The sequence below is a fragment of the Zonotrichia albicollis genome, chromosome 25 (genome assembly GCF_047830755.1).
Source record: "Zonotrichia albicollis isolate bZonAlb1 chromosome 25, bZonAlb1.hap1, whole genome shotgun sequence".
Classification (NCBI taxonomy): domain Eukaryota; kingdom Metazoa; phylum Chordata; class Aves; order Passeriformes; family Passerellidae; genus Zonotrichia; species Zonotrichia albicollis.
The window spans coordinates 5,456,821-5,484,585 of record NC_133843.1 but is presented as its reverse complement, the minus strand read 5'-3'; the positions used below and the strand labels follow the sequence as shown (position 1 = coordinate 5,484,585).

At 63.4% G+C, this 27,765-nt stretch overlaps 1 protein-coding gene across 2 annotated transcripts in view; it reads right to left on the bottom strand.

The window, feature by feature from the left end:
• The window catches only part of HSPG2 (heparan sulfate proteoglycan 2), a 46,404-nt gene extending 19,331 nt beyond the window's left edge, over window positions 1-27,073 (bottom strand). The window contains exons 1-47 of one of the 2 annotated variants that reach the window (XM_074558421.1): window positions 26,925-27,073; window positions 20,990-21,119; window positions 19,953-20,036; window positions 19,757-19,822; window positions 19,399-19,508; window positions 19,239-19,297; window positions 18,033-18,193; window positions 17,740-17,865; window positions 16,710-16,955; window positions 15,554-15,673; window positions 15,331-15,462; window positions 14,615-14,759; window positions 13,654-13,802; window positions 13,428-13,574; window positions 13,192-13,355; window positions 12,945-13,121; window positions 12,057-12,253; window positions 11,833-11,980; window positions 11,617-11,744; window positions 11,461-11,547; window positions 11,309-11,367; window positions 11,168-11,235; window positions 10,521-10,661; window positions 9,504-9,680; window positions 9,225-9,404; window positions 8,937-9,055; window positions 8,745-8,856; window positions 8,554-8,667; window positions 8,356-8,474; window positions 8,192-8,278; window positions 8,057-8,106; window positions 7,887-7,975; window positions 7,673-7,813; window positions 7,401-7,592; window positions 6,355-6,447; window positions 6,190-6,270; window positions 5,879-6,109; window positions 4,819-4,932; window positions 4,603-4,730; window positions 4,436-4,522; window positions 2,180-2,406; window positions 1,991-2,101; window positions 1,810-1,910; window positions 1,168-1,348; window positions 563-622; window positions 270-392; window positions 43-183 (exon numbers count right to left, since the gene is read on the bottom strand). In XM_074558421.1, coding sequence (XP_074414522.1) covers window positions 43-183; window positions 270-392; window positions 563-622; window positions 1,168-1,348; window positions 1,810-1,910; window positions 1,991-2,101; window positions 2,180-2,406; window positions 4,436-4,522; window positions 4,603-4,730; window positions 4,819-4,932; window positions 5,879-6,109; window positions 6,190-6,270; window positions 6,355-6,447; window positions 7,401-7,592; window positions 7,673-7,813; window positions 7,887-7,975; window positions 8,057-8,106; window positions 8,192-8,278; window positions 8,356-8,474; window positions 8,554-8,667; window positions 8,745-8,856; window positions 8,937-9,055; window positions 9,225-9,404; window positions 9,504-9,680; window positions 10,521-10,661; window positions 11,168-11,235; window positions 11,309-11,367; window positions 11,461-11,547; window positions 11,617-11,744; window positions 11,833-11,980; window positions 12,057-12,253; window positions 12,945-13,121; window positions 13,192-13,355; window positions 13,428-13,574; window positions 13,654-13,802; window positions 14,615-14,759; window positions 15,331-15,462; window positions 15,554-15,673; window positions 16,710-16,955; window positions 17,740-17,865; window positions 18,033-18,193; window positions 19,239-19,297; window positions 19,399-19,508; window positions 19,757-19,822; window positions 19,953-20,036; window positions 20,990-21,119; window positions 26,925-27,002 — 5,980 coding nt within the window. In that variant the 5' untranslated portion in view covers window positions 27,003-27,073. The remainder of the gene's footprint in view (window positions 1-42; window positions 184-269; window positions 393-562; window positions 623-1,167; window positions 1,349-1,809; window positions 1,911-1,990; window positions 2,102-2,179; window positions 2,407-4,435; window positions 4,523-4,602; window positions 4,731-4,818; window positions 4,933-5,878; window positions 6,110-6,189; window positions 6,271-6,354; window positions 6,448-7,400; window positions 7,593-7,672; window positions 7,814-7,886; window positions 7,976-8,056; window positions 8,107-8,191; window positions 8,279-8,355; window positions 8,475-8,553; window positions 8,668-8,744; window positions 8,857-8,936; window positions 9,056-9,224; window positions 9,405-9,503; window positions 9,681-10,520; window positions 10,662-11,167; window positions 11,236-11,308; window positions 11,368-11,460; window positions 11,548-11,616; window positions 11,745-11,832; window positions 11,981-12,056; window positions 12,254-12,944; window positions 13,122-13,191; window positions 13,356-13,427; window positions 13,575-13,653; window positions 13,803-14,614; window positions 14,760-15,330; window positions 15,463-15,553; window positions 15,674-16,709; window positions 16,956-17,739; window positions 17,866-18,032; window positions 18,194-19,238; window positions 19,298-19,398; window positions 19,509-19,756; window positions 19,823-19,952; window positions 20,037-20,989; window positions 21,120-26,924) is intronic. The other variant, XM_074558422.1, reaches the window with a different exon arrangement.
• Window positions 27,074-27,765: the final 692 nt, after the last annotated feature.

The window sequence follows — 27,765 nt, the reverse complement described above, 5'->3', positions numbered from 1 at the left end:
GAAGATAATGGGGATAAAAGGGACGATGGTGATGCTGCTCACCTTGCACGTGGAGGAAGGCTCGTGCCGTGTGCTGCCCGGCGCTGCTCCGTGCCCGGCACTCGTACTGCCCGGCATTGGCGGGCTCCACCGCAGGGAACCGCAGCGTCCCACCCTGAACCACGGCCTGTGGTGGCAGCGCACCTGCAGGGACACGGCCTGCCATCACCCCTGCTCGCTGTGTCCCCCCACCCGCTCCCAGTGTCCCCCCGTCCCCAGTGGGCACCTACCGAGCCACTCAAGGCTGGGCTGGGGGCTGCCGGTGCCCACGCAGCGGAACTCGGCCGGCTGCCCCGGTGCCACGCTCAGCTGGGCCGGCTCCACGGTGGCGGTGGGAGCGCTGGCGGTGCCAGCTGCGGTGAGACCGGGGGGGCTTAGGGCTGGCCAGGCCCCCCAGTGCTGTCCCCAGGCGGTGGGAAGCGGGGTGGCGTGGCACAGCCAGCAGCAGGGTGCACGTGGAGCCCTGGCATGCAGTGGGTGGGGGAGCATGCGGACCCCCAGGAACCCTCCCCTGGTGACTTACCCGGTCTGTGCCCCTCCATGAACTCAACGGGTCCATAGAACATCTGAGTCTTTGAGGCAGCTGCAGGAGGGAGTGGGTCTCAGGGGAGTGTCCATCACCCTGGAGTCCAGGCACCAAACCTGCCCAACACCCTGGTGCACAGGCACTAAACCTACCCATCACCTTGGCATCTAGGCACTAAACCTGCCCAATACCCTGGCATGCAGGCATCAAACCTACCCATCACCTTGTTGTCTAGGCACCAAACCTGCCCATTGCCCCAGTGTCTGGGTGCCAAGTGTGCCCACCACTCCAGTGTCCGGGCATTCAATATCCCCATCACCCCAGATCTGGGTACTGCCACTGCACAGCCAGGGTGGTGAGTGTGCCCATCACCTGAAGGACTGGGCACCAAGCAAGCCCATCAGCCTGGTATCCAGGCATTGAATGTGCCCATCACCCTGGCATCTGGGCACCAACCTCCACACAGCAAGTGTGCCCATCACACCCAGCATCTGGGGGCCAAGTGTGACCACCACACCTTGCCCTGGCACTGTGTGCGCCCATCACCTTGGCACTGCCCATCACCCCATGGGCACGGGGTGAGGCACAGTGTGGGGGCTCACCCTGCACGTAGAGCGTGGCGGTGCCCTGGTCCATGTCCAGCATGTTGGAGCCGGTGCAGACGTAGACCCCGGCGTCCTGGGGCCGCACGTTGCGCAGCGTCAGGATCCCGTTGAAGTCCACGGCGCCCGCCGGCAGCGTGCCGTGGTTCTGCCGTGTCCACACCAGGGTGTAGGCAGGAGACTGGGGGGCAAAGATGGGGAGGCCTGAGGCCACTGGGATGGGCACATGGTGGGGCACATGCCCAGCTGTGGGACAGGTGGCACCTGGGATGGAATAATGGGATGGGATAGGCAAAGGGAAGAGGATGGGATGGGATGGAATAATGGGATGGGATAATGGGATGGGGAAGGGGATGGGATGGAATGGGATGGGATGGGATAATGGGATGGGATAATGGGATGAGACAGGCAAAGGGAAGAGGATGTCCCATGGAGCTACATAAGGACCCAAGAGGGCTTGGGGGGCCCATATGGGCACAGCGGTTCCTGTGCTCTGATGTCCCCATGAGTACATCCTTGGGTGTCCCTTTGCTCTGTAGGACCCGGTGGGCACCCAGGGGTATCTCCATGCCCTGAATGTCCCTGCACACACGCAGGGGTGCCCTGCAGCACTCCTGCCATGCTGTGGCCCCTTCCCCTCACCTTGCTCTTGGCAGTGCAGACGAAGGTGACATCGGCGCCGGGCTGCACCCGCTGCACCCGCTTCTCCTCCACGGTGACGGTGATGGGCTTGTCGGGGGTCTCTGCGCCCACACAGAGAGGTGAGCCCCGCTCCTGCCTCCCCTCCGTGCATGTCCCCCCTCTCTCGGTGACAACAACCTACCGGTGACAATGACCTCGGCACGGCTGGCATTGCTGTGCCGGAGGTTGCGGCAGGAGCAGACATAGACACCGGCTTCAGAGGGCTGGATGCTGGGGAAGTGCAGCTCCTCACCTGGAGGGGGACACACAGGTGACACCCCACACCTTGGGGACACCCCGATGTCCCCCCACCCTCAGAGCCACCCAGTACCTTGGTGGCGGCTCTGTGCGCCCTCGGGGAGGGGCCGCCCGTCCTCTCGCACCCAGTGGTAGTAGAGCGGCGGGTCCCCGGCGGCGTGGCAGCGCAGGGTGACAGCGCTGCCCTGCGGCACCGCCGTGCGCTGGGGGTGAACGCGCACGGCCAGCGCCGGGGGCGGCCCCGCGGGGACACAGCCCTGGCCCCGCACCATGGGGTCACCCGTGTAACCGGGGGCGCAGCTGCGGGGAACAATGGGGGTTTGAAGGAGCCTAGTGGGCTGGGTGGGGTGGGTGCTTCGGGGTATGTATGGGGATGAGCATTTTGGGTGGGTATATCGGGGTGAGCATTTTGGGTGGGTATATTGGGGTGAGCACATCACAGTGAGTACATCAGGATGAGAATAGTGGGGTGGTGACTGTGTCAAGGTGGATATAAGGATGGGCACTTTGGGGTATCTCCACTGGGGTGAGGCCATCAAGGTGGGGTGGGTAGGCTGGCGTGGGTGCTTTGGGGATGAGCATTTTGGGGTACGCAGGGTGGGTATATTGGGGTGAGCACATCACGGTGAGCACATCACGGTGAGCACATCAGGATGAGAATAGTGGGGTGGTGACTATGTCAAGGTGGGTATAAGGGTGGGCACTTTGGGGTGTCTCCACTGGGGTATCTCCACTGGGGTGAGGCCATCAAGGTGGGGTGGGTGGGCTGGCATGGGTGCTTTGGGGATGAGCATTTTGGGTGGGTATATCGGGGTGAGCGTTTTGGGTGGGTATATTGGGGTGAGCACATCACAGTGAGTACATCAGGATGAGAATAGTGGGGTGGTGACTGTGTCAAGGTGGATATAAGGATGGGCACTCTGGGGTATCTCCACTGGGGTATCTCCACTGGGGTGAGGTCATCAAGGTGGGGTGGGTGGGCTGGCGTGGGTGCTTTGGGGATGAGCATTTTGGGTGGGTATATCGGGGTGAGCATTTTGGGTGGGTATATTGGGGTGAGCACATCACGGTGAGTACATCAGGATGAGAATAGTGGGGTGGTGACTGTGTCAAGGTGGGTATAAGGGTGGGCACTTTGGGGTATCTCCACTGGGGTGAGGCCATCAGGGTAGGTGCGCTGTGTATTGGGGTGCTTATGTCAGGCAAAAACGTGGGGTGAGCTCATGAGGATGAGTACATCAGGAAGGTGAAGAACATTGGTGTGGGTGTATTAGGGTGGGTATATTGGGGAGCACTTTGGGGTGGGTGTATTAGGGTGGGTATATTGGGGAGCACTTTGGGGTGGGTCTGTAAGGGGAAGGTTGTCAGGGTGAGTATACTGGGGTGCATAAATTGGGGTGAGCATACTGGGGTGCATATGTCGGGGTGAGTACACAGATGCTCTTTAGGATGCATGTATTGGGGTGAGCTCATAGGGGTGAGCACACTGGGTGGGTACAGTAGGAGTGCATTGGGGTGGGAACATGTGGGTGGATAAATGGGAGTGAGCCCATCAGGGTATGTGAAGGTGAGGCAGTGGAGCTGGGCTTTGGGGATAGCTATATAAGGCTGACTCAATCAGGGTGAGGTTTTGGGGTGGATATATGGGAGTGAACCCATCAGGGCAGGTAGAGCAGAGTGGGTATATGGGGGTGAGCCCATGGAGTGGGTTTTTTGGAGGGTATATTGGCGCTGGTTCTGGCAAGGGGTATATTGGGATGGGGTTTTGGGGTGGGTATATGGGGGTGAGCCCATGGTTTATAGTGGGTTTATAGAGGGGTATATTGGGTTGGTGAGGGGTATATTGGGATGGGGTTTGGGGGTGGGTATATGGGGGTGAGCCCATGGAGTGGGTTTATAGAGGGGTATATTGGGTTGGTGAGGGGTATATTGGGATGGGGTTTGGGGGTGATCCCACGGGGTGGTTTTTGGAGGGGTATATTGGGGTTGGTTCTGGTGAGGGGTATATTGGTATGGGGTTTGGGGGTGAGCCCATGGAGTGGGTTTTTGGAGGGGTGTATTGGGTTGGTTCTGGTGAAGGGTATATTGGGATGGGGTTTGGGGGTGGGTATATGGGGGTGATCCCTTGGAGTGGGTTTTTGGACGGGTGTATTGGGGTTGGTTCTGGTGAGGGGTATATTGGGATGGGGTTTGGGGGTGAGCCCATGGAGTAGGTTTTTGGACGGGTGTATTGGGGTTGGTTCTGGTGAGGGGTATATTGGGATGGGGTTTGGGGGTGAGCCCACAGAGGGGGTTTCTGGGGCAGGTTTTGGGGTGCCAGCAGCCTCACCGCTCGCAGTACTGCCCGGTGTAGCCCGGCTCACAGGCGGTGCAGCGGTACCCGCCGCCTCCCAGGCTCTCACAGGTCCTGGAAAACCTGCGGGGACAGAGCAAGGTGAGGGCAGTTCCCTTCCCTGGCACCCAGCCCAGCTCCCCCAGCCCAGTGCAGGCACCCACTGGTTCTCGGGGTACGGGAGGGGACAGGCGCAGGGCTGGCAGTCCTCGGGGGTCCCGGCGGTGGCGTCCCCATAGAAGCCAGGGGCACACTGGTCACAGAAGTCCCCTGCCGTGTTGTGCAAGCATCCCTGGGGGACAGTGGGGGCACAGATCGGGGTGTCAGGGCTGGGCCAACACCACAGCTCCCCCCAGGAGGTTTGGGGTGTGGGGACTTACAGAGCAGGCGCCACTCTCGGGGTGGCAGCTCTCGGAGTGGCCGTTGCACTCGCACAGCTCGCAGTGGCCCAGGTAGAGCCCCCCGCCCGTGCGCGTGTACCCGGGGGCACAGTCCTGCAGGAGGGACAGAGCTGGCACCCCCACAGCCTGGGCACGGGGCTGGGCAGGGCTGGGAGGGGGCTTGGGGGACAGATGGGTGATGGTGGGGCTGCTGGGGGTGATGGAGAGTGATGGGGGTGATGGCAGCAATGCTGGGGGAGTGATGGTGATGATGGGAGGCTGATGGGATGATGGAGAATGATGGGATAAATCCTCCCTGCTGAAGGGAGAATTGAATTGATGGGGGTGATGGGGGTGATACTGAGGTGATGGGGGTGATACTGAGGTGAGGGGGGTCTGGGGATGGATGGATGATGATGGGTGGGCTGGGGGGGTTGATGGAGGATGCTGGGGGTGATGCTGGGTAGGAGTATGTAGGGGTGATGCTGGGGATGATGTGGGGTCATGGGGGTGATGATGTGGTGTGATATGGGGGGTGATGGGGGAGTGATATGGGGGTGCTGGGGGGATGCTGGGGGCTGATGGGCTATGATGGGACTGCTGGTTATGATGATGATGACGCAATGATGGAGGGGTGATGGAGGGAGTGCTGGGGGGTGATGGATGGTGATGAGGGGGTGATACTGTAGGGAGAATGGAAGGGTCTCAGGGGTGAGGCTGGTGGGGTGATGATGGGTTTGATAGCGGATGAGAGGGTGGAGGGATGATGATGGGAGTGATAGGGGGATGATGATGGAGGTGATGATGTGGGATGATGGAGGGATGGGGGGATGGAGGATAATACTGGCCATGATTGGGGAATGCTGGGGTTGATGATGGGGACAGTGATGAAAGGAGTGATGGTAGTGATGGAGGGTCACCCTGGGCTGATGGGGGATGATGAGGAGATAGTGGGGAGGAGGGTAGGGAGGTGATGGGGGTGTTGGGGTGACACTGGGGAGGAGGGTAGGGAGGTGATGGGGGTGTCGGGGTGACACTGGGAGGGCTGGGCTGGGCTCACCTGGCAGGACAGCCCGTGGTACCCGGGGGGACAGCGACATTCCTCCACCTCGGGGGCGGGGGGCAGGCCAGGCTGGGGGGGCACGGCCGTGTCCATGGCCACGTCGGCGATGGCAGCGGCGGCCGTGCTCGTGGAGTAGGTGGCTCGGATCAGGATCTCATCCAGATCAGCCAGTGCCATCAGCAGGTGCTCCCGTGTCGCTGGCTGCCCGTCTGGCCGCTGCCAGTATTGCTGCAGGAACAGGGGGTGAGCAGGGGACACGCCGTGGCAAAGGGGGACATTGGGGACAAAGGCTGCCCAGCATCTCCTACCTCCCGAAAAATGATCTCGAAGGCCTGGGGGGTCCGCGGGGACAGGTCAGGCTGGTAGGCCACCAGCGTGATGTCATTGCCCTGTGGACAATGGGGACAAGGGGGTCAGGGGGTCCTGGTGTCACCCGGTGTGTCCCTGTGCCCCCCCAGCCAGCACCCCCTTACTGTGATCTGGACGTCGGCGTCGGGCAGGGGCGCTCCCTGTCCCCCCGGGGTGAAGCTCAGGGTGTAGCGCAGCCGACCGCCATAGGAGCCCACCTGTGGGATAATGGGATTATGGGATAGTGGGATTATGGGATTATAGGATAATGGGATGGAATAATGGGATGGGATAATGGGATGGGATGGGAAAATGAGACGGGAAAATGGGATGAGATTATGGGGTGGGATGGGATGGGATGGGATGGGATGGGATGGGATGGGAAAATGAGATGGGATAATGGGGTGGGATTATGGGATGGGATGAGACAAGATAGGATGGGAAAATGGGATGGGATAATGGGAAAATGGGATGGGAAAATGGCATGGGATAATGGGATTATGGGATGGGATGGGATAATGGGGTGGGATTATGGGATGGGATGGGCAAAGGGTAGAGAATGGGATGGGATGGGATGGGATGGGATGGGATGGGATGGGATGGGATGGGATGGGATGGGATGGGATAGGATAATGGGGTGGGATTATGGGGTGGGATGGGCAAAGGGAAGAGAATGGGCATGATGGGGACAGGGATGGGGATGGGGAAGGCGATGAGATGAAATAGGGATGAGGAAAAGGAGAAGAAAAAGGGAGAGGGGAAAGTGGAAGGGGAAAAGGGAAAGAAAGAAGGTAGGGATGAGGAAGGGAAGAGGATGGGGAGGGGAGGGGAGGGGATGGGATGGGGAAAGAGGAGAAAGAAAAGAATAGGGACGATGATGAAGACAGGGAATGGCACAGGGTAGGGATGAAAAATGCAAAAATTAGGAGAAAATGGGAAAAGGGAAAACAGAAGGGGCAAAGGGGAAAAGGACAAGGTGAAAATAGAAAAAAGGGAAGGGAAAGGGGAAAAGGAAGAAGAAAAAGGAGAAAGGCAGAGACAAGGAAGCTGTGCCCAACTGTGCCCCACCCTGACAGTGCCTGGGGTGCCCATGGGGATGGGGTGCAGCCCCTGGTGGGGCATTCCCATGGCTTCCACGGGCACCCCTGTCCTCCCAGGGTCACCCTGTTACCTTGTCCCCCTGGTAGGGAGGTGGCAGCTGCCAGTAGTAGGAGTCAGGGGGCAGCTCCCCGAAGCGCTCGTAGCTCAGGTGGGGCTGGGGGTGCCCCGGCTGCACCCCAAAGCCGCTGTCCACGCGGGTGCTGCGCTGGCGGTTCACCAGGGCAAACCCCTGCGCATCCCCCGGGGCAAAGGACGTCCGGATCTGCGGGATCGAGGGGTGAGAGGGGTGTGGGACAGGTGGGGACACCCTGGGGACGTGTGGGGACAGGAGGGTTCACTCACGGTGCCGCGGGCGTAGGCAGTGCTGGTGCAGTGCTGAACGATGCCCATGCAGAAGCAGGGCAGGCACCCAGCTGGCTCATCCCCGCTCAGGTGGAAGTGGTGGGGACGGCACGTGGCACACTGGGGACCTTCCACGTTGGCCTGGGGAGAGGACAGAGTGGTGACATTGCCCTGCCACCCTTCCCGGGGCTGGGGACACACGCACAAGGCTCACCTTGCAGTGACACTGCCCGTTGGCATCGCAGCCCTCGCCGGTGCTGCCTCGTGGGTCACACTGGCATTGTGCACCGGGGACACCTGGCACTGAGGGGTGACACACAGTCAGCCACAACCCCTCTTGGTGCCACCACAGTGCCACCACTTTGTCCTGCCCTGTGCACTCACCTCGGCACGGCTCTCCCCGCAGTGGGTCCCCCACGTACCCAGGCAAGCACCTATGGTGGGACAAACCCAAATGAGGCAGTGAGAGGAGCAGTCACCCCAAAAACACCCCCTGCCCCAGCCCAGTGTCCCTGTCACCTCTCGCAGAGGCGCCCGCTGTGCCCTGGGGCACAGGCACTGCACGTGGGCTGCCCGTCCGTGTCCTCAAAGCAGATCTTTGTCACCCTGTGGAGGGGACAAAGGGACAGGTGACACCCAGGCAGTGTCCTCAAGGATGGGACAGACCAGGGAATGGCACCTACTGGGTGTCCCCATGGGGTCCATAGCAAGGACAGGGCTGGCAGTCACCACGGGTGGCATCACCGTAGTAGCCAGGCTGGCACTTGTCACACTGGGGACCCTCCGTGTGGTCCTGGCAGCCCTGTAAAGAAAGGGGGTGATGGCATCGGTGTCCCTGCCATGGGGGCCCCTGGGCAGTCCCCTGTGTGTCCCCAGCTGACCTGGCAGACGCCGGTGTCAGGGTGGCACTCGCTGGCATGGCCGTGGCACTGGCACGGCTCGCAGGTGCCCAGGTAGAGCCCGGAGCTGCTGCGGGTGTAGCCGGTGTCACAGTCCTAGAGGGAACAGTGGCAGGGGGTGGGACACGGCTCAGCATCCCCACGGTGGCAGTGAGGGGGCCCGAGGGTCTCACCTGGCACGAGGCCCCGCGGTACCCAGGCGGGCAGGCGCAATCCTCCACCTCCAGAGCGGGCGGGCGGCCGGTGGCGTGTGGCACTGCCACGTCCAGGGTGACATCGGCCAGTCTGCGGGGCCAGAGGGGATGTCCTGTCAGCACTGCCCTGCCACCCTGCTGTGTCCCCTCCTGACCCCACCAGGAGCTCACCTGCTCTCCTCTGGCTGCTCTGAGTAGGATGCCCGGATCATGAACAGGTCCACGTCGGCCAGGGCCATCAGGAGGTGCTCACGGGTGGCATCGTGCCCATCTGCGCGGCGCCAGGCGGCCTGTGCCACACACCGGGGTGACATGGGGGCTGCCATCCCCCACTGCACCCTGAGGCATCCAGAGTGACCTCCCCATGGCAGCCAGTCTGACCCTGGGGCCCCAGACCACCCATCCTCAGCACCCCCGTCCATGACCCCTCTGTGGGTGTCACACAGGGACCCCTCTCACCTCACGGATGGGCACAGTGACAGTGGTGGGGACACCGGCCGGGGGGGTGGCACTGGAGAAGTGCTCCAGGAGGATCCCATTGCCCTGGAGCAGCACATCAGGGTGCCGAGAGGGCAGGGGAGCGCCAGCTGGGGCCCGGTGTGTCACCGTGTAGCGCAGCTCCCCGCCGTACGCTGTCACCTGTGGGGACACTCAGCATGGCTCGGGGCCACCCGCTCCCAGAACTGCATGGTGGGGACACGGAGAGGCACAGAGGTGTCTCCAGAGCGGCTGTGTCACCTTGTCCCCGGTGAAGGGTGCGGGTAGCACCCAGTAGTGAACGCCCCGTGGCAGCTCTCGGAAGGCGTCGAAGCGCAGCTCCCGTGGGGACACGAAGTGTGGCACTGCCCCCGCCAGCCGTGACCCCGACAGGTTGGCCAGGGGCAGCGGGGACGAGTCCTCAGAGCTGAGCAGCACCTGGCAGAGGGATTGTGGTGGGCATGGCATGGCACCACATGGCATGGCATAACATATAATGGCACGTCACTGCACAACACAGCAAGACATGGCACAACATGGCATGGCACTACTATGGCATGGCATGGCATGGCATGGCATGGCATGGCATGGCATGGCATGGCATGGCATGGCATGGCATGGCATGGTGTGGCATGGCATGGCATGGCACTACTATGGCACAGTACTTCAAGACAATGACAGGGCATGGCATGGCATGATATGGCATGGAACGTCAAGACAATGACAAGGCATGGCATGGCATGGCATGGCACATCAAGACAATGACAAGACATGGCATACCTGGAATGACATTTCAAGACTGACAAGACATGCTATGCCATGGAATGGCGTGTCAAGACAGTGACAAGGCATGGCGCGGCACAGCATGGCACAGCACGGCATGGAACACCAAGACAATGACAAGACACGCCATGGAATGGCACATCAAGACAATGACAAGACATAGCAGGCCATGGAATGGCACATCAAGACAATGACAAGGCATAGCAGGCCATGGAATGGCACATCAAGACAATGACAAGGCATAGGATGGCATGGCATGGAACATCAAGACAATGACAAGACACGCCATGCCATGGAATGGCACATCAAGACGATGACAAGACCTGGCAGGCCATGGCACATCAAGACAATGACAAGGCATGGCATACATGGAATGATGTGTCAAGACAATGACAAGGCATAGGATAGCATGGCATGGAACATCAAGATAATGACAAGCCCTGGCAGGCCATGGCCCAGGATGGCCCAGCCTGTCCTGGCCTGTCCCATGGGTACCTGGTGGCGGTGCCAGGCAGAGCTGGCACAGGAGCGGGACAGCCCCATGCAGAAGCAGGGCAGGCAGCCTGCAGGGTTGGCAGCACTCAGGTGGAAGGTGCCAGCAGCACATGAGTCACAGAGTCGGCCACGGACGTTGGGCTGGGGACACAGGGTGGGCACGGTGAGCAGGGAAATGGGTGGGACTGGCACAACATGGCATGGCAGGGGGTGGGATGGATTGGGGGGGCTGGTGGGACGGGGTACCCCAGGGACCAGACTGGGTGCGATGGGGGGATCAGACTGAGTGTTTTGGGGGATTGGAGTGGGTCACATGGGGGATGGACTGGGTGGCATGGGGGGTCACACTGGGTGTTATGGGAGATTGAAGAGGGTCCTGCTGGGGGGTTGGGCTGGGTGCCATGGGGCAGGGGATAGGATTGGTGCTGGGTGGAATGGACTGGGCACACCAGGGATTGAACTGGGTGCCACAGGAGTGGGACTGGCTGCCTCAGGGGATCTGGGTAACATGGGGTAGAGTTAAGATGGGTGCTAGGGCAGGGATTGGGTACCTGGGACCAGGCTGGTGCAGTGGGGGTTGCCAACACCCAGCCCCCTCATTGTCCCCACCAATGTTGCCCCACTGTCCCCCAGCCCCCTGCCCTCACCTTGCAGCGACAAGTGCCACCCGCCTCGTCCTGGCCCCCGCGGGCATCACACTTGATGAGCTCCTGGCCTGCAGGCAGCACGAATGAGGGTGGGGGGCACCCAAGGGTGCAGGGACCCCCCAACCAGCACCCTCCACTCACCGATCGGGGTGCACTTGCCACCCGGCTGGATGGGGTCTCCCTCGTAGCCTGGGGCGCACCTGTGGATGGGTGGGGGATAGGTGGGTGATGATGGGTGGGTGATGGGTGGGGGTGTCAGGTGGGGGGTTTATGGGGAGGGACCCCCCACCCACCTCTCACAACGGCGACCAGCGTATCCAGGGGCGCAGGCATCACAGGTGGCCTGGCCATCTGTGTCCAAAAAGCAGGACTCCGAGAACCTGTGGGTGACAATGACAGTGACACCAGGGCGGGGACATCAGGGGCAGGTCCCTGGGGTCGGCACCCACCTGCGAGATGGCTCTGTGTAGGGACAGGGACAAGGGTGGCAAGCGGTGGCTGTGCCCTTGGTGGCATCGCCAAAGAAGCCAGGCTTGCACTTCTCACACTGGGGACCCTCCGTGTTGTGCTGGCAGTTCTGGGAGGGGGACACAGGTCACAGGGGCGTGGTGATCCTGTGCTGTGTCCCCGTCCCCTTGTCACCTCATCAGCCCCTCACTCCTTACCAAGCAGTGCCCAAAAACGGGGTCACAGGTGCTGGAGTGGCCGTGGCAGCCACAGCCAGAGCAGATCCCCAGGTAGGGTCCCCTCGTCACCCGCTCAAAACGGGGGGCACAGCGCTGGCACGACAGCCCCGTGTAGCCCACAGGGCACCTGGGGACAGAGCAGTGTGACAGTGGCATCACAGCAGCAGTGCCACTGAGCCCCTGACCGTGCTGCCAGTGCTCACCTGCACTCCTCAACATCCCCAGCCGGCCCCAGGCTGGTGTCTGCAGTGCTGGTGATGTCCATGGCCACGTCGCTGAGCCCCACGCTGGCCATGCGCCCGTCATACACTGCCCGGATGAAGATGCCCTCCAGCCCCTGCAGCACCAGCAGCAGCAGCTCCCGGCTCACAGGAGCACCCTGCTCGTCCTCCCAGTGATCCTGCCAGGACGGTGACAGCAGTGTCACAGCAGGGTGGTGGTAATGCTGGCATCACCCACCTGCCACCACCAGCATCAGTGCCTGTCATCAACATCACTGCTACCAGCATCACCCACTCGCCACCAGTACCACCCACCCTCCATCAGTATCTCCTTCCCATCCCTGGATTCACTCACCCACCAATATAACCAGCACCACCCACCCTTTATCTTCATCACCACCATCACCACTACCAGCATCACCCACTTGCCACCAGTACCACCCACCCTTCATCAGTATCTCCTTCCCATGCCTGGATTCAGCCACCCACCAGTATAACCAGTGTCACCCACCTCCTCTCTGCATCCCCACCATCACCATCGCTCATCCATCACAACCACCATCATCACCCACTCATCCTCATCATCACCACCCATCCCCAGCATCACCCACCCATCCCCAGCATCATTACCCACACATCCTCCTCATCACCCACCCATCCCCATCATCACCCACCCATCCCCATCATCATCCACCCATGCCCAGCATCACCCACCCATCACCACCACCATCATCATCACCCACCCAACCTCAGCATCACCCACCCATCCCCAGCATCACCCACCCATCACCACCACCATCATCATCACCCACCCATCACCACTGGCACCACCTCCCCACCACCACCACCACCCCCCCTTGTCACACCCACCTCGGTGAGGGGCACGTGCCGCCGGTTGAGGATGTCAGGCTGGGTGTCCCCAGCCCGTGCCCGCAGCTGCCGCCCGTGGCCCCGCAGCAGCACGTCGGGGTGGGCGGTGGGCTCGGGGGGCCCCCGGCCCAGCCGGTACCGCACCCCGTAGCTCAGTGCTCCCCCATAGGCGTCCACCTGCCAACACAGCGGGCTGTCAGTGGCCATGCCACCGGTGTGCCCAGCCCTGCCCCTGCCCCGGCATCACCTTGTCCCCAAGGAAGGGCTCTGGCAGTGCCCAGAATGCATCCAGTGCCAGGAAGCGGCGGGACAGGTCCAGCAGCTGGAATTCCTCAGTGCCCACATCCACGTGGAGCTGGGTGGCCGACAGCACCGGTGCAGATGGCGCTGCTGGCACTGTCACATTGACACCTGCAAGGAAAATGCTCAGCCCCTCTGTGTCCCCTGCCCCTGTCCAGCCCCTGTCCCGTCCCCACAGCTCACCCTTGAAGTCGTCGGGGCGGTTGAAGCGCAGGTGGAGGCGGTGGCGGTGCCGGGTGGTGGCACGGCAGGAGGTGGTGACACCAAAGCAGAAGCAGGGCAGGCAGCGGGATGTCCCTGTCACCTGGAAGTGGCCCTCGGGACACGGCCCTGTGGGAGATGAGACAGCGGGTGATTGTGACAGTGCCACGGTGGGGTTGGTGGCACGGAGCAGGGAGGGGTGGCTCACCGGGGCGGGTGACGGTGAGGATGCTGTCAGGGATGCCAAACACCATGCCCAGGGTGTTGATGGCCTCGCAGGTGTAGGCGCCTTGATCAGCCTCCTTCACATCCTGGATTGTCAGGGTGCCCTGCCCAGCCTCGCTCACGATCGACACCCTGTGGGGCACGTTTGGTACCCAGAGCCTGGCACAAGCGGAGCCCGGCACAGCCGGGAGCCACACACACCCCGTGCCCATCACACGCAGCACCTGGCACACCTGGGGCTCTGCACACCCAGTGCACCCAGTGCCCTGCACACCCAGTGCCCTGCACACCCACACCACCTGATACTGGGCACACCCAGTGCCGTGTATACCCAGTACACCCAGTGCCCTGCACACCCAGTGCCCCACATACCCAGTGCCCTGCACACCCAGTGCCCCACACACCCATTATACCCAGTGCCCTGCATACCTGGCACCCAGTGCCCTGCACACCCAGTACACCCAGTGCCCCACACACCCAGTGCCCCGCACACCCTGCACACCCAGTACACCCAGTGCCCCGCACACCCAGTGCCCCACACACCCAGTGCTCCGCACAGCCTGCACACCCCACGCCCGGCACACCCAGTGCCCAGCCCCAGCCCAGGAGTCCATTCCCTCCGCATGACCGGCTTACACCCCGGCCCCGCCCCAATCTCAGGCTCCTCCCACCACACAAGCCACGCCCATCGTCACACATGCCTGCTAGCCACGCCCATTTGTCAATCCTGCCCACTCAGACCCCGGCCTGCACAGAAGCCCCGCCCCTAAGCTTGCCCCAGCACCTTAGCCCCAAACAAACCCCGCCCACAGAGACCCCACCCCAAAGAGAAGCCCCTCCCATCACAGACCGCAGCCAATCACAAGTTCCTCCCATCGCAAGCTACGCCCCTTCCTCCAATATGCAACCGGCACCCCTTAGGCTCCGCCCCCGGCCCCGCCCACCTGTGGCTGCTGGGGGTGTGTCCCCAGTTCAGGCGCCAGGTGACGATGGGGGTGGGGACACCGGTGGCCACACAGGTGAAGGTGACGGTCTGGCCTGGCACCGCCCTCACCGACTCCCGCGGCAGCGTCACCACCTGTGGGGGCACTGCCACCGCCACCCAGTCAGTCACTGTCACCGCCACGGGCACCACTGGGGGACAGGGACACTGCCACCACCGCCACCCAGTCAGTTATTGTCACCGCCACCAGCACCATCGGGAGACAGGGACACTGCCACCACCGCCACCCAGTCAGTCACTGTCACCACCACGGGCACCACCGGGGGACAGGGACACTGCCACCCAGTCAGTCACTGTCACCACCACGGGCACCACCAAACACAATGTCCCCAGTATGGTCCTGTGGCACTGGCTTGGGCATAGAGTCTCCAGCCCAGTGCCATGGCACAATGTCCCTAAACACAATGTCACCAGCCTGGCACCATGACACAATGTCCCCAGTCCTCTGCACTGGCATGAGGTCCCCGGGCAGTGTCCCCAGCCTGGTGTCACAGCAGAGGATCCCTGGCAGAGCTCAGACACAGCCCCGTACCCCAAGGACAGTTCGGGCACAGTGTCCCCATCCTGGTGCCACATCATCTCTGGCACTTCATCCCCAGCCCAGCTGTGGTCCCCATGTCCCCTGCCAGCCAAGCTGTCCCCTCTGGTGTCACTCACCACATCCAACCTCGTCGCTGCGGTCGGGGCAGTCGGGCTCCCTGTCGCACTGGTAGCTGGCTCGGATGCAGGTCCCGCTGGACACACACCGGAATTCCGCCGGCCCACAGGCTGCACCGGGCGCCTTGGTGGCTGCAGGGGGTGACAGCACGGTGTCAGTTGTGTCCCTGTGTCCCCACGGTGTCCCCGTGTCCCCACGGTGTCCCCGAGCCCCCGCACTCACGGCAGTCGCTCTCGTCGGAGCCGTCGCCGCAGTCGTTCTCGCCGTCGCAGCGCCACAGCTTGAGGGCACAGTGCCCGTTGGCACACTTGAACTCGTTGGGCTCGCAGGGGGACGGGGTGCCTGGGAGGGCACAGGGCAGGTCAGCACCCAGAACCCCAAAATCCCAGGGTGGAAAACACCTTTGAGATCACTGATGACCCAACACCGCCTTGTCACCCAGACCATGGCACTGAGTGCCACATCCAGGCTTTCCTTAAACACCTCCAGGGATGGTGACTCTACCACCTCCCTGGGCAGCCACTTCCAGTGCCCAGCCACCCTTTCTGTGTGGAGCTTCTTCCTAATGTGCAGTCTAAACCTCTCTTCAGGGTCCTCTAGTTCCGAGTTCTCTGGGAGTAGAGCTCAGCCTCACTGGGCTGCACCTTCCTCTCAGGGAGTTGTAGAGCAATAAGGTTCTCCCTGAACCTCCTTTTCTCCAGGGTTAGGAGCCCCCCAGCTCCCTCAGCTGCTCCTCACAGGACTGTGTGTTCCAGCCTTGTTGCCCTTCTCTGGAAACGCTCCAGCCCCTCCATGTCCTCCTTAAATTGGGGGGCCCAGAACTGGACACAGCACTGGAGGTGCTGCCCATCACAGGGGAAGAATCCCTGCCCTGCTCCTGCTGCCACACCATTCCTGATCCAGGCCAGGAGCCATTGGCCTTCTTGCCCACCTGGGCACACTGCTGGCTCGTGTCCAGCCTGCTGTCCATCAGTGTCCCCAGGTCCCTTTCTGCCTGGCTGCTGTCCCCAGGGTAGCACTGCAGGGTTTGTTGTAGCCAAAGTGCAGAACCTGGGATTTGGACTTGTTAAACCTCACACCAATGGATTCATCCCTTGGATCCAGCCTGTCCAGGGCCCTCAAGCCTCCAGCAGATCCACACTCACACCCAGCTTGCTGTGGAGCTCAATGCCCTCACCAGACCACCATTAAAGATGATTTTTACTTTACTTTAACAGGACTGGGCCCAACAGGGACACATATGGTGACCCAACACCGACCACCCCATCTCCCATCACTCCATCAGCCCTTCCCAGCCTGGCACAGAGCAAACCAGCCCAAGCCATGCCCTGCCAGCTATTTAGAGCCCCCCAAATCCCCTGTGCACCCCCAGACCCACCGCAGGCGTCCTCGTCGGAGCCGTCGGCGCAGTCGCGCTCTCCGTCGCACAGGTAATCCCTGGGCACGCAGCGCCCGTCCCTGCAGGCGGCCTCGCCCCCCTGGCACCCCCCGGGCGCTGGTCTGGGGGGCTGTGGCGTGAAGGGGCGCAGGGGGGACGCCGGGGTGGTGCCCACGGGCGCGGTGCTCAGCGGGCGCGTGGTGGTGGCCGGGCGGGCGCTGCTGGGGGGCGGCCGTGGGGATGGCTCTGGGGGCAGAAAAGGGGGGTTAGGGGGGGATTTAGGGGGGAAGGGGGATTTAGGGCTGGAGGGGAGGGGTGCAGGGGGGATTTATGGGGGGGTTGTAGGTGAAAAATGGGGGGCAGAGGGGTTATATGGGGGAAAAAGGGGTGGGAGGAGTGTTTATGGGGGCATAGGGATAAAATGGGGTGCAGGGTGGTTATATGGCTGTAGAGGGGTTATAAAGGGCAAAAAAGGGGTGTGAGGAATGTTTATGGGGGCATTGGGGTAAAATGGGGGTGCAGGGGGATCAAAGTGAGAAATTGGGGTGCAGAGTGGCATAGAGGGCAAAAGGGGTGTGCGAGGGGTGCAAGGGGGGCTTATGGGGGGTATAGGGGCAAAATGGGGTGCAGGGGGGTTATATGGGGGAAAAAAGGGTTGTGAGGAGTGCTTATGGGTGCATAGGGATAAAATGGGGGTGCAGGGGGGTTAAAGTGAAAAATGGGGGTGCAGAGTGCTATAGAGGGCAAAAGGGGTATGGGGAATGTTCATGGGGTGCAGGGGGGCTGGAGAAAAATGAGGGGGCAGTAGAGTATAAGGGGGTATATGATAAAAAGGGATTGCAGGGAGTATTTATGGGGATGTAGCACTAAAATAGGGAGCAGGGGGTTAAAGGGGAAACTGGGGGTGCAGGAGGAGACATAGACAGGAAAGGGGAGTGCAGAGGGGCAGTGTCAGGCCCGTGGGGTGGGCAATGAGGGCAGGGAGGGTTGGAGGGGGCAGAGGAGGTTCTGGGGTGCCCCATTGCCTCACCACATCCCTCCTCATCAGAAGCATCGTGGCAGTCGGGCCGGCGGTCGCAGCGATACTCCAGGGCCACGCACTCCCCGCTGCCACAGGAGAACTCCCCGGCGGTGCAGGCGCGAGGCTGGGGGGTCACTGCAGCCAGGGAGGGGGCACAGGCTCAGGGGGGGCACCCCAAAACATCCCCCCACCCATAATTCAGCCAGCAGAGCAACACACAGGTTGGGATGCGCTGCTCTGAGGTTTCCAACCCCAAACTGCTCCAGAGCACCCCAAAACCCCCCAGAGCCCCCCAATCTCACCGGCTCCCAGGCGGCGGAACTGGAAGCCCTGGGGGGAGGTGAGGTAGGAGGCGATGGAGCCCCCGGCCAGCAGGTCCCGCAGGACCCCCCCCAGCTGCGCCTCGTCCCCGTTGCCCTCTGAGCCCACGTCCAGCTCCACGAACACGTCCCCGTCCAGCTGCCTGGGGGACAGGGGGTCAGCATCCCAGAGCGGCCTCACTGCACCCCCAAACCGGCCCCGAGACTCCAAACCACCCCCGCTGCACCCCGAGAATTGCTCATCTCCTCCAATGCACCCCAGCACCTCCAAATGCATCAGTCAGCCCCAAAAAACTCCCTGCAGCTCTTCACGGCACCCTGAAATGTCCTCACTGCAACCCAAGAGCCCTTCTTTGCACCCCAAAACATTCCCATCACTGCCAATCCACCCCAACACCTGCAAAACCTCTGTTCTCCCAAAAGCACCCCAAAACTTCCTCATTGCACCCCAAAAGCCTCCTCATTGCACCCCAAAAGCCCCTCATACATCCCAAAACATTCCCTTCTCCTCCAATCTGCCCCATCACCCCCAAATATCTCCATCCTCCCCAAAACCTCCCTGCCCTCCCAAAAGCACCTTGCTGCACCCCAAAACTCCCTCATTGCACCCCAAAAGCCCCTCATTGCATCCCAAAACATCCCAAAACCTCCAATCTGCCCCATCACCTCCAAATGCATCACTGACCCCAAAACCTCCCTGCATGCCCAAAAGCTCCTTGCTTCACTTCAAAACCTCCTCATTGCACCCCAAAAGCCCCTCGTTGCACCCCAAAAGCCCCTCATTGCATCCCAAAACATCCCAAAAACTCCTATCTGCCCCATCACCTCCAAATGCATCAGTCACCCCAAAACCTCCCTGAATGCCCTACAGCTCCTTGCCGCACCTCAAAACTTCCTCATTGCACCCCAAAAGACCCTCATTGCACCCCAAAACATCCCCTTCACCTCCAATCTGCCCCATCACCTCCAAACATCTCCATCATCCCCAAAACGCCCAAAAGCTCCTTCTACACCCCAAAACTTCCTCATTGCACCCCAAAATCTCCCCAGATTATGCCTTGCTCCCCCAGACCCCCCTGCCCCACCTTTTCCCAACTTCCCAAACCCCCTGGACCCCCCTGGACTCCCCCAAACCCCCCCAAAGCCCCCCTGGACTCCCCCCAAAGCTCCTCAAGCCCCCTCACTCACTTGATGAAGACCACGCTGACCACCTGATCCCCAGGCACTTTGTAATACTCGGACTCCAGCTGTCGGAAATGAGGGTTCAGGATGGTCCCTTGGGTTCCCCCAAAGGGTCCCTCGGGTGCCCCCCACCCCTGCACCCCCAGAGTGCCCCCCCAGCACCCACCGTGTCCACCACGGCCTCGGAAATCTCGCGGAACTCCTCGGAGTCAGGGTCCTCCAGCCGCGGGCTGTAGTCGATGCTGCGGGTGAAGTTCACCAGAGCCCGGAAATAAACTGGGGGTGGAGGGTGCCAAAATTGGGGATGGGGTGTCAAAACTTGGGGAGGGGTGGCACCTGCACCCCCAAAAAATCCCCCTGGCCCAGCTGTGACCCCCACCCAGCTGTGAGTCCCCCATCCAGATGTTCCTTGTAATCCCCAGCTGTGTTTCCCCCTCCCGAGGGATTGGGATCCCACCCGATGAAGCACAGGAGGAAAAGTGGGGCTGCAGCAAAAGGGGGGGGTCCCCAAAAGTGTCACTTACTGATCGGGGGGTCGTCCTCGGGCTCGGCCACCACCATGCCCGCGGGCGCGGGGCGGGGCCCGGGCGCTGCCCCCGGGGAGGAGGAGGAGGAGGAGGAGGAAGAGGAGGAGGAGGATGAAGAGGAGACAGAGGTTGAGAGCGGTGCCAGCAGTGGGGCCCAGCCCCGGGCCAGGTGCCATCCACAGTGTCCCCTTACCGGTGGGTGCCAGCCCGCTGCTGGGAGGCGGGGCCTTGACGCTCGGTGGCCAGGGAACACCGCTGCCATCCTCCCCGCTGCCATCTGCCAAGGGCACAGCATGAGGGTGGCACCCACATGCGTGGGCACCCACCGACGGTGACACCCATCCACCCACGGTGACACCCACCCACCTGTGGTGACACCCACCCACCCACGGTGGCACTCACCCACCCACGGTGACACCCATCCACCCATGGTGACATCCACCCACCCACGGTGACATCCACCTACCCATGGTGGCACCCACCCACCCACGGTGACATCCAACCACCCACAGTGATATCCCCTGACCCATGGTGGCACCCATTGCCACCAAATGCCACCAGATCTCATTGCCACCCACAATGGGGACTGTGTGGTGGCACCAGGGGAGCACCCACATGTGTGACACATTGCCATGGTGACACACATCCATGGTAGCCTCCACCTGGTGACATTTTACTGCCAGATTGACACCAGTGCCATCCGCCCTGGGAACATGGGAGCACCCAGGGTGGTTCTACCCAAGGTGACAGCCACCCATGGTGGCATTCACCCACGGTGATGCTCACCCACTCAGTGCCACCCTGCCACCCATCTGTGGTGGGGGCAGCACGAGTGGCACTCGCTTGCTGTGACATCCACCCACCCAGTGCCACCTTATCACCAGATGCCACCAGTCCAAGTGGCACCAACCACAATGGGGACAGTGCAAGCAGCACCCAGGGTGGCACCCACACACTCAGTGCCACCTTGGTGCTGGGTGCCATCAGGTCCCTTTCCTATCTGCAATGGGGACAGGTGAGTGAGTGGCACCTGTGGTGGCACCAGCTGATGGTAACACCCCCAATGTGTGTCACACCCACCCACAGTGACATTCGGCCAAAGTGACTCTCACTCCTGGTGGCACCGACCCACCCGGTGCCACTTTCCCACCAGGTCCCAGTGCCATCCACTGTGCAAGTGGCACCCAGGGTGGCATCAGGACCCACCCACCCACCCTGGTGTCCCCTCACCTCCAGAGGCCACCAGGTCCTCATCATCTGACAGGTGCCGGTAGTAGCGCCGTCCCTGCGTGTCCCCAACGTGATCGGCCACCGTGTCCTCGGGGAAGGCGTCGGCCCAGCCGCGGGCACTGCTGGTGACCTGGGGACAGGGGGACAGGGCCACCATGGGATGGAGCCACCATGGGACGGGGCCACCAGGGAATGGGGCCACCAGGGGACAGGGCCACCGTGGGACGGGGCCACCAGGGAATGGGGCCACCAGGGGACAGGGCCACCGTGGGATGGGGCCACCATGGAATGGGACACGTCACCCCGGGGGGGACGGGGGTGGGGGTGCGTGGCTGTGCGGTGGCGTCACCGGGAGAAGGGAGCGGGATGAGCTCATCGCACACCCCCGGCATTCCTGCCCCGAGCGGCACCGGGATCACCGGGATCACCGGGATCACCGGGACCGCCGGCGCCGGGACGTGCATGTGCAGGCACTGGGAAGAGTGCCGGGGAGCCCGGTGTGCACACGCGTGTGCAGTGACACGGGAAGCGTGTGCACACGCGTTTGCACTGCTCCACGTGTGCGCTGACACGGGGACGCGCGTGCACTCTGACACGTGGCTGTGCACGCGCGTTTGCACCAGCACCGAGGCGCGCCCGCAGCCTGCCGTGCACACGCGCGTGTTTGCAGCACCACGCGTGTGACAGCACACGCCAAGACAGTCACCCACAGATGGCTGTGAACACCTCCATGTGCCAGAGAACACTGGCACTCCACACCCGCGCCCTGGCACACGCGTGTGCCCCAGCCGGGTGTGCCCCAGCCCGGTGCCCCGGTATGCCCCAGCCGGGTGTGCCCGGTGCCCCGGGGCCGAGCACACGCGTGTGCCCCAGCCGGGTGTGCCCCAGCCCGGTGCCCCCGCCCCGGCCCCGGCAGGAATCCGTCGCTGCAGCACTTTGCTGTGCAAACAAGCGTCGGGGGATTAGGCGGGACAAGGGGGGGACGGGACACGGGGGGGACACGGGGGGGCCACGCTGCCACACGGACGGGAGGACCCAACACCCCAAGGGGTCCCTTGTGGGTGCCAGCCCGGCCCCCGTGCAAGGGGAAACTGAGGCACCGGGCCGTGTGTGCTTGGGGCGGCTCTGTCGCTCCTCAGATGCACAAGGAGGGTGTGGGTGCTCACCCCACACCCCCACTCGTGTTCCCAGCGAGTGGGAGCTCTGCCATTGTCCCCACGGGGGTGGCTGCTCAATCCCTACACCGAGCATGCAGGGGCTCTGTCACCGTGTCCCCCACTGTGCCCCGAGCCCCTGGGTGTCCAGGAATCACCCCCACTCATGCACCAAGCCCGTGGGTTCCCAGCCCGGGCGCTGCAGCCCCTGGGTGTCCTGCAATCACTCCCCACTCGTGCCTCGAGTCCATGGGTGACACCACTGCTCTCCAGGCCCTGGAATCGCCCCCACTTGTGCCCCGAGCCCATGAGTGCCCTGGAATTGCCCCCCACTTGTGCACCAAGACCGTGGGTGCCCAGGCTCCGTCCCCGAGCCCCTGGGTGTCCTGGAATCGCTCCCCACACGTGGCCCGAGCCCGTGGGTGCCCAGTCCCTGCTCCTCAGCCCCTGGATGCCCTGGAATCGCCCCCACTCGTGCCCCGAGCCTGTGGGTACCCAGCCCCTGCTCCCCACTCGTGTCCCGAGCTTCTGGATGCCCTGGAACCATTCCCTACACGTGCCCCGAGCCCCTGGATGCTGCCCCTGTTCCCCAGCCCCTGCTGCCCTGGCATCGCCCCCACTCATGCCCTAAGCCCGCGGGTGCCAGCCCCTGCTCCCCAGCCTCTGTAACCACTCCCCACTCGTGCCCCGAGCCCGTGGGTGCCACCATTGCTCACCAGCCCCTGGAATCACTCCCCACTCGTGCCCCAAGCCCATGGGTGCCAGGCCTTGCTCCCCACTCGTGCCCCGATTCCGTGGGTGCACAGGTCCTGCTCCCCAGTCCCGCTCCCCACTCGTGCCCCCCTGCCCAGCCCCTGGAATCACTCCCCACTCCTGCACCAAGCCCGTGGGTGCCAGGCCCCGCTCCCCACTCGTGCCCCACTGCCCAGCCCTGCTCCCCACTCGTGCCCCGAGCCCGTGGGTGCCAGGCCCCGCTCCCCACTCGTGCCCCACGGCCCAGCCCCGCTCCCAGCCCCATCCCGGCCGCAGGAAGCGCAGCCGCGGGCCGGCTGTCCGGCGGTGTCGGCGCAGGGTCGGGGCCAATCCCCCCTCTCCGGTTACCGGAAGCCTCTCCCGCTCCCCGGCCCCGCAGCCCCGGGCGCCCGGGCCCCCCCCGGCAGCCGGGACCCCCCCGCTGCCGCCGGGGCACCGCGCCCGGCCGGACGCCACGGCCCCGCCGCCGCCGCCGCTCACATTTTCCACTCCCCGGCCCAAATCCTGCCCCGCACCCTGGGGAAAACTCGGGGGGGAAGGGGGGCGAGGAAGAGGAGGGTGAGGAAGCACCACTCTGCCAACCCCCCGCTTCCAAAGTGCGCCCCAAATTAGGGGCAACACCTCAGCCCTCCCGTATTTCGGTGTCCCCCGGCAGTTTGGGTGTTCCCGCACTAAAATCTGGATGTGGTCCCTCAAATCTCCAAGTGGCCCCCAAATCTGGATGTGCCCCCCCCCCGTTAATTCATCCGGGTGAGGAAGAGGAGGTGACGCAGCACAAGAATAATAACCGGGGGGGGTTATTAATAGCCATCCCCCCCTGGCCCATTGTTCCCCCCAAGGTCATGCTCAAAGGTGCTTCCCCCATGAAAAAATTCCCCTCTCCCCCCTCCCGGGGGTCCCCAAGGACTGGGGGGCATTGGGGTCACCCCAGGGTTTGGGGGGGCTGCCAGCACAGCTGTGGGATGCTGCTCCCTGGTGGGGGGGACAGAAACAGCTGCTCTGACCCCCCCGCCCCCCCCATCCGCCCCCGGGATTTGGGGGTGAAACAGCTGCGGGGTCACCGGCACGGCCGGGCAGAAAGGGGGGCCCCAAATATGCGCCTGCCCTGCCCCCTCTCCCTGCATTCCTCCCTGCTGGCATTGCCTAATTTATCCCGGGACGGCTCGGGATAGGGGGGGAGGAATGGAAGGGTTTGGGGTGAAGGGGGTTTGGAGAGGAGAGTTTGGTTTTAGGGAGCATTTTCTGGGGGGAGATGGGATTTTGGGCAGGGGGAGTGATGGGTTTTTGGGCAGGGAGATGGGTTTTGGAGAGTGGAGTTGGATTTTTGGAGGGTGGAGATGAGTGGCAGGGTTTTAGGGGGGAAAATGGATTTTTAGGGGAAGGGATATGGGGTTTTTTTTGGGGGGGGGAGGTGGGTATGGGGGGAGATGGGTTTTTGGGGGCAGGGGGATAGGCAGATTTTCAGCAGGGATTTTTTGAGGGCAGGAGGTTCTTTTGTGAGACAGCAAGATTTTTTGGGGCAGTGTCGGGTTTTCATGGCAAGAGGGGAAACCCAGGAGTCCTGGCAAGGACCCAGCGTCTGAGCTGACCTTCCTCCCCGCCTTCCTCCTCCTCATCCCATAGCCGGGCCATCTTTGGCGATGGGAGCGAGCCGGAGGCGAGAGGCCATGTGAGCCGCGGGCCCGGAGGGTCCCCGAGTGGCCCCGAGCGCTCCCAGGCGGCCCCAAATGCCCCCAGATGCCCCCAGGTGTCCCCAAACGCCCCCAGGTGTGCCAGGAGCCCCCCCAGCAGCGCCGTGGCCGTGCGTGCCCCGGGCACACGCGTGTGCAAAGCGTGCGTGGGGTGTCCCCCCCTTCCCCAGCCCTTCCCCCCGGGCACGCCGATCTTATCGCGCATTCCTGCTTCGCCCTCCCCTTCCCCCCCACCGCATTAACCCTTCGCAGCCCGTGCAGGTGACGCCCACCCTCCGTGGGCCGCGTGGGGATGGGAACACCCCCCCCACCACGTGGATGTAGGGCCAGCATCCCGGCCAGGGGGGTTATGGGGAAGCTCCGTCCCCAAATCCCCCCCTGTTTCTCAGCAGAATGAGGGGTGGGGGCTGCAAAGTGGGGATCCCCCCCCTCTGTCCCCCCCGGGCGTGGGTGGGAGCCCCACGGAGAGCGGGGGGGCCGCGCTGGCAGCCCGGCCCCGAGCACAAGGCCCCCTCTGTTCTCCACCCCGGGCACCCGCCCAACCCCAAACCGCCCCCGGGCCCCCCAGCCCGCACCCACCGGGACCCCCCCGCCAATCGGTGCCACCCCGAGGTGCCACCCCCGCCCCGCTGCCCCCAGCACGGTGGGGACCCCCCCAGGGGCGCCCCCGGCGCAGCGCCCCCCCCCGGGCGGGTATTTTGGGATGGTTATTTTTAGGGTGAGCGGCGCCACCATCACCCTTTAAATTTAGCCGGGGCGGGGGATGGGGTGCGGTGCGCACGGGGGGGACCCCAAAACAGGATAGGAGTGTCCCTATGGGTGACCCCCACCCAGGGCACGGGGTGGGGACAGGGGGGCTGGACCGCCATGGGGGGGTTTGTGGGGTGATGGGAACCATCCCCACCCTGGGGTCAGGGGGGACCCCAATTCCCTAAAGGAACGGGGGGTGACAGAGCCCCCCCACCCAGACTGGAGCCCTCACACGGGGGTCACGGGGACCCCACTCCCACAGGGGTATGGGGTGGGTGACCCCACGCACCCCCAGTCCATGGGGGACCTCACACCCCATAGGGGACAGGCAGGGGGACCCCAAACCCCCCATTCCCAGGTGGGGCAGGGCACGGGGAGAGGGACCCCCCGATCCTTTGGGGGGACACTGCAATTCCCAGGGTGGGCCCTGGGGTCTCCACGGGACTCTGGTACAGGGGGGGACCCCCAGTCCCTTAGCGAGGGGGGCAGGGGGCCAGGGATCCCCTGGTACAGGGGGGACCCCCCAATCCCTTCAGGAACAGGGACCCCCACATCTCCTTGGTGTCCTGGGGGACCCCAATTCCGGGATCACAAGGATCCTCAAGTCCTTCGAGAGACACAAACTCCGTGGGGGACCCCAACTCCCAGAGGGATCCCCAAATCTGGGGAGAGGTTCCTAACTCCTCTAGGGGACCCCAACTCCTTCAGGAGACCCCAGCTCCGAGGTACCCAAATCCTTTAGGGGGTCCCAAAATCCTGTGGGGACCCCAACTCCTTTAAGGGCCCCAAATACTTCAAGGCACCCCAAAACCACAGGGGGCTCACAACTGCTCCATAGAATTCCCACTCCGGGGACCCCAACTCCTGTAGGGGACGGGAATTCCAGCTCCTGGGACCCCAATTCCTTTGGGGATCCCAGCGCCGCGGGGGGAGACCCCAACTCCTGCAAGGGCCCTCAGCTCCTTTCAGAGCCCCCAAATCCGCGGAGGGAGATCCCGGCTCCTTTCAGGCACCCCAAATCCTTTAGATCTCCCCAACTCCTTGGCGGGACCCCAACTCCTTTAAGGGCCCCAAATACTTCAAGGCACCCCAAAACCACAAGGGGGGGTCACAACTGCTCCATAGAACTCCCGCTCAGGGGACCCCAACTCCCTGTAGGGGACCCCAACTCCTACAGGGAATTCCAGCTCCCGGGACCCCGACTCCTTTGGGGATCCCAGCTCCGTATGGGGACATTCCAACTCCTGCAAGGGCCCTCAGCTCCTTTCAGAGCCCCCAAACCCGCGGGTGGAGACCCCGGCTCCTTTCAGGCACCCCAAATCCTTCAAAGCTCCCCAATTCCTTGGCGGGACCCCAACCCACAACTCCTTTCCGGGATCTTAGCTCCGTGTGAGGAGACCCCAACTCCTGCAAGGGCCCCCAACTCCTTTCCGAGCCCCCAAATCCGTGAGTGGAAACTCCGTCTCCTTTCAGGCACCCCAAATCCTTCAGAGCTCCCCAACTCCTTGGCGGGACCCCAACTCCCAGCTCCTTCCCGGGACCCCCCAGCCCGGTTCGGGGTCCCCGGGCGCCCCCAGCCGCACTCACCGGCACGAGGGTCCCCAGCAGCAGCAGCAGCAGCAGCAGCAGGAGGGTCCGCAGCGCCGCCGGGCCCCGCCGCCCCATCGCCGCACGGCCCTGCCGAGCTCGCCCCGCTCGCTCCGCTCCGCTCCGGCCGCGCCGCCGCCCCGGGGCCGCCCCGCCCCCCCCCCCGGTACCCCCCCGGCCCGCGGGGCGGGGCCGCGCAGCGCGCGCCCGAGGGGGGACACGGGGGGGACACGGCGGGACACGGCTGGGGATGGCACCGGGACATGGGGACAGCCGGGGGAACTGGGACTGGGACCCCGGGACACGGCTGGGAATGGCACCGGGACACCGGGACAGCCCAGGGAACTGGGACTGGGACCCCGGAACACGGCTGGGGAATGGCACCGGGACATGGGGACAGCCCGGGGAACTTGTACCGGGACACCGGGACACGGCTGGGGAATGGCACCGGGACACCGGAACACGGCTGGGGAATGGCACCGGGACACGGGGACATCCTCGGGAACTTGTACCGGGACACCCCCGGGAACGGGCAGTGGGACACCGGGACACGGCCTGGGAATGGCACCGGGACACCCCGGGAACTGGCACTGGGACACGGGGACACCCCTGGGAACTCCTACAGGGATACGGGGACATTCCCGAGAACTGCCACTGGGACAGGGGGACACCTCTGGGAAGTGGCACCAGGACAGGGGGACACCCCCAGGAACTTGTACAGGGACACGGGGACACCCCCGAGAACTGGCAGTGGGACACGGACACGTGGGACACCCCCAGGAACCGGCACAGGCACATGGGGACACCTCTGGGAACTTGTACCAGGAAATGGCACAGGGAC